Genomic DNA, 13,737 nt, shown 5'->3' with positions numbered 1-13,737 from the left:
TAGGCATTATAGGTGGATGATTGTCACTCGGCAATCTATACTCCTCCCTAACCCCGCCTTAGTCCCGCTACCTATAGAGGATGCCGATTCAGGGAATGCCGCCCACCTACCTATCTCCTCCCTGTTGGAGATGCGGCAAACCCACCTGAGACTGGTCCTATCCTGAGCCTCCACATGTATACCGTAGGCGAGAGCCCGCCCCCTTCATGCCCTCATCTTCTTCCATACCCTCCTCCTCTACCCAACCCCCTCCCCCTACTGCTGACTTTGAGGGGATGATGAGTGTGCTGCAGCGTATGGAACTGAATATGACTGCCAACACTCAAGCTCTAGAACGCCTAGAGCGCCGCGTAGACACCATCTACGATGACCAGCGCCTTGCTATGTTTCCTATATATGATGATATTGCAGGCTTGGTACGATCGCTCGGCTGGTCCCCACCCAGTTGGTAATACTGGAACCCCGCTATGGCGGGCTGGAGGGAGTGGCGCAGGCACCGGTACTCTGATGAGACCGCTGATGGTGCTCATGATTCTATGGCCGACTGACGGCCGTGTTCCTTTCCTTCTCCTTGCTGCAATGCGGACATTGCCAAGTTCAGCTTGGGGGAGGATTTCCACTGTACATATGGTATCTTCTATCACTCCTTAGGTAGTTTACAGCTTTCGTAGTCTAGTTTAGCATAGATTTTCTTTTGTGTGTTTTGTGTGTTGTTTTTCCTTTCTTTCTTTTGCTTTTTTGATTTTTCTGTTGGTTTGCTTTGTTTTCTGTGTTTGTGTGATGTGTGAAGCTTAAAAAAAAAAAAAAATTGAAAAAAAAAAGAGAAAAATCAAAGTCAAGGTTGACTAGTTGTTTCCCTGTGCCCCATACTATCATAATGCTGTTTTGACTTTGGATTGTTGATGGACACGAAACAATTATTAGCACTCTATATGTCCTGCAAGCATGTTTAGCCTTAACTGTGAGCTTCTGTGCCTTAACACTATGCTTTTCTTGTGTGTATGCCCACTTCATGGCTAAAACTTGTATTTTCTCTCCATTGATGCATTAGCTATACAATGTGTGAACAAAAATGATTATGACTCACGTAGGAATTTGCACCAAAAGACCAAATAACCTTCCCTGCATTCATTTCCCCTAGTTAACCACTCTGAGCTGAGCCTGTTTCTTTTGACAACTACATTATGAGCTCCTCATTTTCCCAAAAATACGTCTCTTTACCATTGGTAGTGAAGTATTTAGGAATTTTTGGTTGACTAACTTGTGGATTATGAAATTGGTTGTTGGTATGAATGAAAAGATTGCAAGAAAGAGAACATATATGATTGATTACATGTGCAAAAGAAATTCTTCTCTATTCTTATTAGCTAGTAGCTAAAGTAGAGAACTCCTAAAAACAAGACAAGTAAGGTTTCCAAGAGCAAATATGAAAATCAAATTGAAAAAAAAAAATTCTAAGAGAGAGATCTCATTATGAATTATGTCATATTGGAAGTCATTGCTTGTGTTATGTGAAAAGATAAAGGAGATGAGATGAAAGAAAAATGGGTTATAGTTGTGTTGCAATTTATATGTCGTGTGGGATGTTTCGTTCAAAAGTTGTAGTAATACTTCACTACCTTAAGCACCACATTCCCAAATATTTGCCACACCTACCACCTTAAGCCCCATTACAACCTTAATTGAGTCATATGATTTGTTTGCATGTATAACTACCTGATGTGGAGAGATGATACAAGCCTATGGATTAACTTGGTGAAGTGGAGCAATTGAGCGCCATATATCACCCTTCAAACATACGAGTATGAGAGTAGGGACGGGTACTGGGGATGGAAAGAAGCAGTCATTTTAACAGCTTGGAGAGTGCTTTACAAATGAGCGGTGAGTTCCCTTGTGAGATCCTTCTCATTGATTTGCAGCGAATATTTAGTGGCCTCTCTTGATTCTTATCCCTGATTGGTATTTTTTGTCGAACTTTACCGATTATGATTTGTGGTGTGTTTGGATTCGATCTATTGTCATTTCAAGAATTTTATGATGGGGTGAAACCACTAATGATGCCTTGAACTCTTGATTTTATGACAGGTTTTGCTTAGGGACAAGCAAAAGTCTAGCTTGGGGAAGTTTGATGTGTCTATTTTATATAGAATTTTACCCCCGTTTCCCATGAATTATTGGTATTAATTGCGCTCTTCGGAGCCCTTTTTAGTACTAATTTGTGTCTTGTAGTGTGGTTGTGTTTTCAGATTGACTTTTGTAGGAATAACCATATTTTGGTGCATTTCCTAATCCTTGATATCGCTACATGAGACAAGAAGTCGGGACGTGCGAAAATCTCACATTGGGCTAAAAACCTGGTGACCGCCCGACCGGGCGAGTTTTACTTGGCCAAGAAATCAGAAGCGAAGTCCAAGAGAAAATTGTTCCTGCGCCCGCCCGGGTGGGTCGGGCGAACTTTACTTAGTCAAATTTCATAAAAGTTAAGCTGCCAGCCATTTTCATCTGCGGGCCCGACCGGGCGAAATCTGCCCGGGCGGTCGGGCGAGGCGAAGGATAATTATGCTGAAAGGCGCCTGGCCAGGCGCGACGAAGAAGCATCAGACATGACGACCGCCCGACCGGGTGAAATCCGCCCGACCGGTCGGGCGAGACGATCTTTGGGCCGTTTTAAGCGCGTGCTGCGCCACTTTTACAAGACATATAAATACTTATTTTCTTAGAGTTAAAAACGACGCCTTTTTACTAGACAATACATTTTATAAATTTTTAGAGAGCTTTTGAGTTTACTCCATTGTTGAACATTGATTACTACGCTTTGATTCCTTCAAGTAAAGACTAAGTTTTCTTAATCTCTTCTTTCCTTCATTATTATTATGTCTTTTGATTTGTTTATTATTTGTTTTGTTATTTCAATTATGTGTGAGTAGTCTATTAATCTAGGGTTAAGTTAAACCCTAGCAATTATTTAATACATGAATTCCTCCATTAATCCCAATGTTTATGTGATCAATTGTTCTTGTTTGATTGAATTGTTCTTATGTTCATTATCATACTAGGGATAGATGATTTTGATTTGACTCCATATATCTTGTTTTCAATGGGAATTGAATCTAGATGGTTTTGTTGATTCAATCAATGGTATGAATATCTCTATGGGAATAAGTAGATAGGATTGCTAGGAATTTAATTGTAATGTTATGCTTAATGTCTCTTTCTTGCATGATTCCACGGGAGTATGTTTGATTGCTTGTTTAGAGTAGCCATTGATACCCGGGAGAGGTCTTTGGTAGTTATAGGGTGCATTACTCCTTTTAAACCGTTGATTATGTTTATTTGGGATGGAAATTATTCATGTATTGGTCATGCTAGTGGTGATGCTTAATTCTAGATGTTTTAATTAATTGATATACCTCGTGTGTTTTTAGTGATTGTCATAGTTTAGCATTAGTCTTAGTTCAACATCCCTTCCATCTTTGTTTGTCACTTGTTTAGTTAATTTGAGTCAAGATACCTAGTGTTTGATATTGTTTGTCCCTGTGGATTCGACCCTGACTTGCCCTGCTACATAGTTAGGAGGTTAGTTAGGAATTTACTTTTGTCAGGTGCGCGACACGCCTATCAGAAACCACACTCTAATTCCTAGCAAGTTTCTAAGTATAGTCCCCATAACTCCAACCTAAGCTCTATTCTCATCCATGAACACAATATCATCCCTAAACAACATGCAACACAGTATTCATCATGGATAAACCATATTAGTATGCCTATTACTATTGCAAAAGGCAAAAATGACTAAACGCGGATCGTTGTAGTCTATTCGTAAAAGGAAAATGCTATGTTACTCTTTCACATGTCCTAGCATTTGTTTTCACTTCTCGGTATTATCTTTAAATACATCAATAAATTTATGTAGCATACCGTTGAATTCATTACCAACCAAAGTATGTATCATGTTCCCTTGCCAAAAGCTTTCTCTAAGTTGGTAATATGATGTGTAGATTCTCCTTTTCTCCCTATAATACTCTATTATATGCCTCATAAGATGAATGACTTCTATCCTAGCTCGCCTTAACATCAACTCATATTGGTTCTTTGAAATGCTTCTTATTACTTTAATCTCTGTGACATCACTCTCTCCCACAGTTTCATGGTATGCCACATAAATTTTGTCTCCTGATAGTTCGAGCACTCTTATACAATTTTTAGTTATCAGTAAATACCAAAGTGTATTCTCCAATCCTAAGGTACCTTGTTTGTCCTTCAAAAGATTTGATAAGCAATGAATACAAACCTCCCTCAAGGTATCTCCAAACCTCAACAGGAATCCAAAATTTCCTTAGTTCTGTTCTCTTCAATGCTTTCTCAAACTCTAATGAGAACAACTTGAGGAAAAGTTGTGCTCCATTGCTGGAAGAAGGGTGGCTTAAAGAATCTTTGGTGAGATGAATAAGCTCACTTTAGTGCTTCTTAGTGCAAAAATATGACTGGTAACCAGTTTAACATTACAAGTTTCTCTTTGGAACCAGTGACTAGTGAGACAATCTAAAGAAACTTCTCCTCACCGTCTCCTCTTTGGTCAAATAAATGAAAAATTCCGTAACAAAGACCATGAAAGACTATGTCATGAATGGGCCTAAACCACCACTGAAATACGTGTATAGCAGGCGCCAAAGGAGAGAGAAGTTCTAGAAGCTTCAAGAAGGATGAGCTGGCTACTGAAATGATTGGCAATCATTTGGAGAGAATTAGTATTTTGTCTGTTACCTTATTTCAGCTGTTTTGTCCTTTTCCTTAGAATAAATCCGTTGGGATTAGCATGATCATTCTAGGGTAAATCTAAGTTTATAAATAGAGATAGAATATGTAATGAGTGATATCCAGAAATTACTTGAGTGAAACTTGTTTGGGAGGAACCCAGCCCCTCGAAGGTTGTGGAGATATTCTGCTATAATATACTGCTATTCTCTCTCTAAGGTCTCTGTCTTTTAATTAAATTCCCATCCCCAGACTGGTTCATTACAACTTGGTATCAGAGCCAAATTCTGGGAACCCCTATGGCACCCCCATCAACCACCCAAAGAGTATAAACCATAGAGCAAGAACTGGCTTCCATTAAAGAAACCTTACGGCAGGGTCTGACGACTCTCCATAGTAATCAGGAGCAGTCAATGAGGACGGTACGAGAAGAAATCGCGCTCCTAGCAGCCACCGTTGCCGAGCAGCAAGGAAAGTTTCGAGAGGAAATCCTCACCACCTTTAAGGCCAGTCCCAGGAATGAAGAGGAAGAGCCTCGAGAACCCCCGGGGTTTGCGAGTAGAATGAACACCCAACAAGGAGGAGGGCAGAACTGGAAGTATAGGAAACTGGACATGCCCCTTTTCGACGGTTCGAACCCGGACGGGTGGATCCTCAGGGCCGAAAGATACTTCGACTTCTATAGGCTGAAGGAAGAAGAGAAGTTGGAAGCTGTTGTAGTGTCGCTGGAAGAGGACGCACTAGCTTGGTACCAGTGGGAGCATCGCCGGAGACCGGTGCGAAGATGGGAAGAGATGAAGTCGCTGTTACTCCGGCAGTTCAGACCCACCCACAAAGGATCTCTACAAGAGCAGTGGCTGACCCTCGAGCAAGAAGGTACGGTTATGGAGTATAAAAGAAGTTTCATTGAATATGCTGCCCCTCTTGACACCTTACCTGAATCCATCATAATGGGCCAGTTCATTAAAGGACTAAAAGAAGAGATCAAAGCCGAGGTCCATTTAATGGGACCCCTCAACATTGACCAAGCCATGGACTTGGCCCTCAAGGCTGAGGTCAAATTAAACTGCAGCCGAAAAGGAGGTAGGCCCAACTATGGTTCCTCAGGGTCCAGAAACCTCACACCATCCTACTCTAGCCCAAATCGGAGTTTTGGAGGAACAGCCCAAACCACAATAAAAAATCCCATTACCTACCCGAAGATAAACCCCACCCCATATCAGACCACCCACACAAAAATGAACCCCATCCCAAAACTCACCTACCCCACCAACCGAAACACCCCCACCGTTCGCCGGTTAACGGAGCAGGAGCTCCAACACCGCCGTGAAAACGGCCTCTGTTTCCGATGCGACGACAAGTGGTCCCAGGGGCACCGCTGTCAACGGAAGGAGTTAAGTGTCCTCATTTTAGATGGGGAGGAGGAGGCGCCACCAGATCCGGTGGAGGAAAATATCGAGGAGGAAATTGTGGCGGAGACTACAGCCGAGCTCTCACTCAACTCTATAGTGGGTTTGACCGGCCCTAAAACAATGAAATTCGTGGGAAGCATTAATGGGAGGGAGGTCGTGATTATGGTGGACCCGGGGGCCACCCATAATTTCATCTCCCATCGGTCAGTAAAAGAGTTGGGACTGGAGGTAGAGGGAAACTTGGACTTTGGAGTATCCTTGGGAACCGGCACCACCGTTCAAGGAAGGGGCATATGCAAGAGAGTTATCGTCGAAATCCAAGGACTGGTGATTCAGGAGGACTTTTTACCCTTGGATTTGGGGAACTCCGACGTCATATTAGGCGTCCAATGGCTCGAAAAATTAGGGTCAGTAACTACAAACTGGAAATCACAATTGATGAAGTTTAAAGTGGGAAAGGAGGAGGCGACATTACAAGGTAATCCCTCACTGGATCGAACCAGGATATCACTCAAGGCCATGCTAAGGGTCCTTAGAGCTGAAGGGCAGGGCGTGTTAGTGGAGATGAACCTTATGGAAAAAGGTGGTAGAGTGACGGAACTCACTGCTGTACCCAGAAGCTTGCAGCCCCTTATACAGCACTATCAGGGAGTCTTCAATATGCCAAATGGGTTACCCCCAAGAAGAGAAAGAGAGCACGGTATTACCTTGAAAGAGGGCAGCAACCCGGTTTCAGTCAGGCCCTATCGGTACCCTCAGGTGCAAAAAGATGAGATTGAGAGATTAGTGAGAGACATGCTAGCAGCCGGCATTATTCAACCCTCCACCAGCCCCTTTTCAAGCCCCGTCCTCCTAGTGAAGAAAAAAGACGGTTCATGGAGATTCTGCATTGATTATAGAGCCTTGAACAAAGAAACCGTGCCCGATAAATACCCGATTCCGGTAATTGATGAACTACTTGATGAGTTGAATGGCTCGGTGATATTTTCCAAGTTGGATTTAAAATCCGGCTACCACCAAATCAGAGTGAAAAAGGCAGACATTCATAAGACCGCCTTTCGAACACACGAAGGGCATTACGAATTTCTGGTCATGCCTTTCGGCTTGACCAACGCTCCGGCAACGTTCCAGTCATTGATGAACGAGGTCTTTAGGCCATTTCTGAGGAAATTTGTGCTTGTGTTCTTCGACGATATTTTGGTATATAGCCCGGATGAGGCTTCTCATGTTCATCACTTAGAACAGGTACTCGACACTCTGGCCAGGCATCAATTATACGCCAACTTGGGGAAGTGTGAATTTGGTAGACCACAAGTGGCCTATTTGGGCCACGTAATTTCAGAGCAGGGGGTAGCAGCAGACCCAGAGAAGATTCAGGCCATGGTAGGTTGGCCTTTGCCACGCAACATTCGGGAACTCAGGGGATTCTTGGGATTAACCGGGTATTATCGCAAATTTGTGGCCAATTATGCCAAAATTGCGTCACCATTAACAGATCAGTTGAGAAAAGATAACTACTGCTGGAATCAAGACGCCACGCAAGCGTTTGAGGAGCTTAAGAGAGCCATGGTAGCTGCCCCCGTTCTAGCCATGCCGGATTTCTCTCAGACGTTTATTATTGAAGCAGATGCTTCTGGGTTTGGGCTTGGGGCCGTATTAATGCAAAACCTCAGACCTATTGCTTACTACAGTCACGTGTTGGGCCCCCGAGGTCGTCTTAAATCTATATACGAAAAAGAGTTGATGGCTATCGTTTTTTCTGTCCAAAAATGGCGACATTATTTATTGGGCCGGAGATTTGTGATAAGAACGGACCAGAAAAGCCTTAAATTTATCATGGAGCAGAGAGAAGTTGGGGCAGAGTATCAGAGGTGGGTCAGCAAACTAATGGGCTTCGAATTTGAGATACACTACAAACCGGGCTCAGCCAATAGAGTGGCGGATGCGTTGTCTAGGCAGGGCCCTTATACCACAGAACTGAAGGCAATGATTTCCTACAGTGGGCCAAGTTTGGGAGAGGTACAGAATCAGTTAAAAGGAGATCCTTATATTCAGCAGCTAGTGAAGGACTTGGAAGGGGGTAATCAGGTCATGGAAGGTTTCGCCATTGAGAATGGGATGGTAACATATAAAGGCCGCATTGTTTTGCCACCGACATCACCACTGATCCACAGCCTGCTCAAGTTTTATCATGATGGTCCCAATGGAGGGCACTCAGGCGACCTCAAGACTTATCTTCGCATAGCTTCAGAGTGGTACTGGTTAGGGATGAGAAGGGTAGTAGCCCAGTATGTACGGGAGTGCAGGATATGTCAACAAAACAAGGCGTCACATCAGAGCCCAGCAGGCCTTCTTCAGCCTCTACCTCCGCCATCTCAGGTCTGGGAGGATTTGACCATGGATTTTATTGAAGGCCTGCCACCCTCCAAGGGCATGGACACCATACTGGTGGTGGTAGACCGCTTCACCAAGTTTGCACACTTCATAGGCCTCAAACACCCTTTTACGGCAGCTTCAGTAGCAGGGCTATTCATCAAAGAAGTGGTGAGACTCCATGGGTTTCCAGCCTCTATAATTTCAGACCGGGATAAAATTTTCATGAGCTTGTTTTGGCGAGAGCTTTTTCGGCTTCAGGGCACAGACCTCAAACGAAGTACAGCTTATCACCCCCAAACCGATGGGCAGTCGGAAAATGTGAACAAAGCATTGGAAACGTATTTGCGTTGCTTCGTGAATGGCCAACCAAGACAATGGTCTAAATGGCTCGCCTGGGCAGAATTTTGGTATAACACATCCACTCATGTTTCAACCAATATGACTCCATTTAAGGCATTGTATGGAAGAGACCCACCCCCCCTAGTTCGCTTTGGACACGGGCAAACTCAGGTGGACTCCCTTGATAACCTGCTCCAAGAAAGAGATGCAATCCTTGATGACTTACGAATGAATCTGGTCAGGGCGCAACAGAAGATGAAGTACTGGGCTGATAAGAAGAGGAGACAACTTCAGATCACAGTGGGGACCTATGTCTATCTTAAGCTACAGCCATACCGGCAAAAGTCTTTGGCTAAGAGGCCTTTTGAGAAGCTCGCTGCTCGTTTTTATGGTCCATATCAGGTGATAGAACAAATTGGGCCAGTTGCTTACAAGCTAGACCTTCCAGGTCATAGCAAGATCCATCCGGTCTTTCATGTCTCTCAATTGAAACCAGCCATAGGCACTTGGCACTCCCCCAGCAGCATCCCTGAGGAGCTCTCCTCTGACTTAGAAATGATGGTTGAGCCTGAGGCACTCTTAGATGTACGTTATGGTACCACTGGACAAGAGCAACCCTTGGAAATCCTCATAAAGTGGCAGAACCTACCAGCAACAGAAGCCACTTGGGAAGAATTCACTGCCATGACTCAAAGGTTCCCCTCCTTCCACCTTGAGGACAAGGTGAAACTTTGGGCAGCGGGTAATGTCATGAATGGGCCTAAACCACCACTGAAATACGTGTATAGCAGGCGCCAAAGGAGAGAGAAGTTCTAGAAGCTTCAAGAAGGATGAGCTGGCTACTGAAATGATTGGCAATCATTTGGAGAGAATTAGTATTTTGTCTGTTACCTTATTTCAGCTGTTTTGTCCTTTTCCTTAGAATAAATCCGTTGGGATTAGCATGATCATTCTAGGGTAAATCTAAGTTTATAAATAGAGATAGAATATGTAATGAGTGATATCCAGAAATTACTTGAGTGAAACTTGTTTGGGAGGAACCCAGCCCCTCGAAGGTTGTGGAGATATTCTGCTATAATATACTGCTATTCTCTCTCTAAGGTCTCTGTCTTTTAATTAAATTCCCATCCCCAGACTGGTTCATTACAGACTACCAAGAAATAAATCTTCCAAGCTATGTAGCATGGGTACTTCTTCTAGGTCACGTACTCGTACCCGCACCCGCACCCGTACCCAATACGATACGTATCCTGTATGGGTACGTGTACCCTTTCCTAAAATTTCAAAATCTTGCCGGTTTTTGTCCCCGTACCCGAATCCGCATTCGTACCCGTATCCGTCTATGTGCAACCTAGCTTCCAAGCATTGAAAACAGAAATAACAACTAAAAATGCATGCAGACTACCAATAAACTATTTGCTCTATATACTTCCCACTAATGAGTAGTTTAACACTCGAAACAAAAGTTTGTGATAATTAGCATCTCTAACAGGAAGAAAAAAGGCTTCTCAACTTCCACCCACATTAAAGATGAACAAAGTTCCTTATAAATATCTAGAAACTAGCGTTACATAGGTCAACTGAGGGTCTTTCCACTTGTGGAGACTTTATATGACCCATGAAACTTTCTTATGTCCGTCCTAACTTAAGATCATCAGTTAAATAGTCCATTTCATTATAATATAGTTATCAGATACCTGGTGGCTGAAAAGATTACCTTTTCCCCTAATAGCGCAGTATGTTTAAGTTAGCATGAATTTCACAGTATAGCAAAACTCCTTGTTTTTTTAATCAGTCCCTCAAAAGCATAACACTGGGACATATATGGCTACAAAGAAAATATTATGCATAGCTTAGACACCTCAAGTGATAAAGCAAGTAAAAGAGTTACTGGATAGAAAGAACTCACATGTGGCTTCATATATGTGCCAAGTGTGTAAATAAATGTATATAGAGTCCTAAAAAATTCTTTACAGTCTTCTATTTTTCCTGCATTCAAGAGACATATATTGAATCCATCAAGCAGGGTGAATTTAAACAAGGTACAACGATCAATAAACCAAAAGAAAAAAATGGTATCTGAGACATATTATTGTCGCTAGTTGCTACACCCCTTAAAACCCCTCTCTTCCCTCCAAAAAATAACAAAAATAATTATATACTTCCTCCGTTCTGAAATAAATGAAACGTTTCCCTCAAAAAGCTCTCACATAAAAGAGAGAAGCGTTTTGTTTATTTAAGAACGGAGGAAGTATTATGAATCAAGGACCAAAAAAAATAGTCAAAGAATTGCTTGTATAGAGCATGAAAAGACTTTGTGATTCCTATTTATGAGCTTGAGCATGCAAGCATACGAACACCATACATTTATAAATCCTAAATCAAACGGTGTAAAAAAAGAGTAAAGAGCTAAATCCATAGCATTTTGCAAGGTACTATCTTGAATCTCCTCAAAAAACGAAAGGGGGTACTATTTTGAATAAAACGATGCCCATCTCAAACCTTCGTTGATTTGGCGATAAAGAGTAACAATATCTCCACCAGCACAAAATGCTCTGCCACTCCCCTTCCAACATTAAAAAAAATGAATACTATGTCAAAATATAATTTCTCAAACAAATTTTATAAAAAATCCAGATATAACAAATTGAGCTACCTTCACCATCACAAAACCGATATCAGGATCATCTTCCCAACATTTGTAGTACTTTTGAAGCATAGCACCCTAGGTTTAGATGAGAAAGAATATCACTAAGCATAATGTCAGAACAGGAGTAGATTAAGAAAATAGTCAATACTTGATCATGCAAACAAGTTCGTTATAGAGGTCTGAACATGCTCCTAGAAGAAATACTTGTTGTCTCCCTTAACCATACATCACATTCATTTTTAATCTCTGATCTCTATACCCGTCTATACACCCAACCAAGAGGATGGGAGTAATTTTAATCTTCTCCAAGACCTTTTACTAACTTCTCTCTTAGTTAGCGATGTTCTCACCAGATAAGAGGTTACTAGAAGAAAGAACCTCAAAGTTAGATTGACTATTTAAGAGCACAATTGCGCAAAAACCATCATTTTGCCCAACCCATACCAATACATACAGTAATAAATTTGTGCATAAAGATACATGAGATTGTGGCTCATGTTAGATTAACTCATATAAGGCTTATGAGCCTATGATGATACTCCTCCATCCCTTCATTTTTCTTTTGGGACATCCATAAAAGATTGCCCAATACTAAAAAAAATTGATCATATATTTCCCACCACAGTAGTCCCACATTCACTACATTTAGTCCCACCAATTCTGTCTCTCATCAACTCCGACAGAGCAAACAAAAAGGGACAAAGGGGACTACATCACTAACAACCCCATATTTTTCCACTAATTTTCATCTCGGCTCATACCCCACACTTCTAGATGCTAAAAAACAGTAGCAGAAAAAGAAAATCCGATATAATAATACAAAATATCCCGATTTTCACACCGAACATCCTGTACAGAAAGTACAAACACAATTTAGGACATTGTACCAAACAGTCCATTAAAATGTAGTAAGCAATCTAAACCTCGAACCTCATAACCAGCATTCTAAAGCTACCACTGCTAATATCAACATATGAAAACGATAAATAGAAACGCGGAATGCAGATAAATGATCTCTGATCCTCGAACCACAACATTATAACTTCCTTTTTTACAAAAAGTTCCGAATTCTAAACTTCCACATTTCAATTTCAAACCACACTAAAAATCGATTAACAAAACAATTTAAAACCTAAAAAACTCAAATATCACGATACAAAGGAGTAACTAAAGGCTACTGATTAAGTGATCTCTGATCCTCGAACCACAACATTATAACTTCCTTTTTTACAAAAATTTCCGAATTCTACACTTCCACAATTCAATTTCAGACCACATTAAAAATCGATTAACACAACAATCTAAAACCAAAAAACTCAAACATCACGATACACAGGAGTAATTAAAAGCTACTGATTAATAATTATAAGTAAAAGAATTCACCATAGAAGTATTGAGAGCATTTAAAACTGGAGGACGATGAAGAACAGCAGTTCGACTGTAAGATTTTCCTTCAACAAGCACCTGCAAAAATGATACAAAAAAAAAAATCAAAAACAGCAAATATAATTTATAATTCGAAAATTGTGATAAATTTATACTGAAGCCCTAATTCAGCAAGAAAGGAGGAGAGAGAAAGAGAAGAAAAACCTCGTGATTGAGATGAGAAGATAGCATTCTTCGAGTTTGATATTGAGATGATGTTGTTCGTTTCAGAATTCGTCGTAAGAGTGAATATGATGATGTCTTCATCTTTTCCATTTCTCTCTCTTCTTCTCAGTCTGCTGTATTTTCTGCAAGTGCAAGTTATCAGTCGCGTCTTCCTCCATCATTCCTCAGTTATCAATTTTCAGTTTTCAGCAATTTTTTAGTAAATATTTGTTTATTACAGTTCTTTAACAACATTGGGTTCTATGGTGTAGTGGTTAGCACTCTGGACTTTGAATCCAGCGACCTGGGTTCGACTCCCGGTAGGACCTTTTTTTAAAGGTAATGTCAAATGTTTTTGTGTGTTTTATATACTTCGTCCATTTTTTGCTAATCATGTGCAGCCCACAATCTAGGTATTTTGAAGAGGAGGGAATGGTAAGGTACTCTCACTTTAAAATTATACTCGTACCTATTCTTTACTTCTTCTGTTTCATAATATAAATTCCCTTTTTAAATATGGTATCCCAAAATATAAGTCTTCATTCTAATTTTAAAACATAAATATTCTCATAATACGCTCATGAATAAAATAAACTGTCCAAAATACGCTCATAA

At 41.2% G+C, this 13,737-nt stretch overlaps 1 protein-coding gene and 1 non-coding gene across 3 annotated transcripts in view; one reads left to right on the top strand and one right to left on the bottom strand.

Moving 5' to 3' along the window:
• LOC104905325 (3-hydroxyisobutyryl-CoA hydrolase-like protein 1, mitochondrial) overlaps positions 1-13,295 on the bottom strand; it is a 29,995-nt gene extending 16,700 nt beyond the window's left edge. The window contains exons 1-5 of one of the 2 annotated variants that reach the window (XM_048640403.1): positions 13,123-13,295; positions 12,916-12,996; positions 11,539-11,607; positions 11,385-11,448; positions 10,792-10,871 (exon numbers count right to left, since the gene is read on the bottom strand). In XM_048640403.1, coding sequence (XP_048496360.1) covers positions 10,792-10,871; positions 11,385-11,448; positions 11,539-11,607; positions 12,916-12,996; positions 13,123-13,233 — 405 coding nt within the window. In that variant the 5' untranslated portion in view covers positions 13,234-13,295. The remainder of the gene's footprint in view (positions 1-10,791; positions 10,872-11,384; positions 11,449-11,538; positions 11,608-12,915; positions 12,997-13,122) is intronic. The other variant, XM_010693822.3, reaches the window with a different exon arrangement.
• An 84-nt stretch (positions 13,296-13,379) lies between these two features.
• Positions 13,380-13,451, top strand: TRNAQ-UUG (transfer RNA glutamine (anticodon UUG)). Its single transcript has one exon. It is a non-coding gene; the product is annotated as a tRNA-Gln (tRNA).
• The last annotated feature ends 286 nt before the right edge of the window (positions 13,452-13,737 follow it).

This window comes from Beta vulgaris, chromosome 1 (assembly GCF_026745355.1).
Source record: "Beta vulgaris subsp. vulgaris cultivar EL10 chromosome 1, EL10.2, whole genome shotgun sequence".
NCBI classification, from domain to species: domain Eukaryota; kingdom Viridiplantae; phylum Streptophyta; class Magnoliopsida; order Caryophyllales; family Amaranthaceae; genus Beta; species Beta vulgaris.
This window is presented reverse-complemented; position numbering and strand designations above follow the sequence as displayed.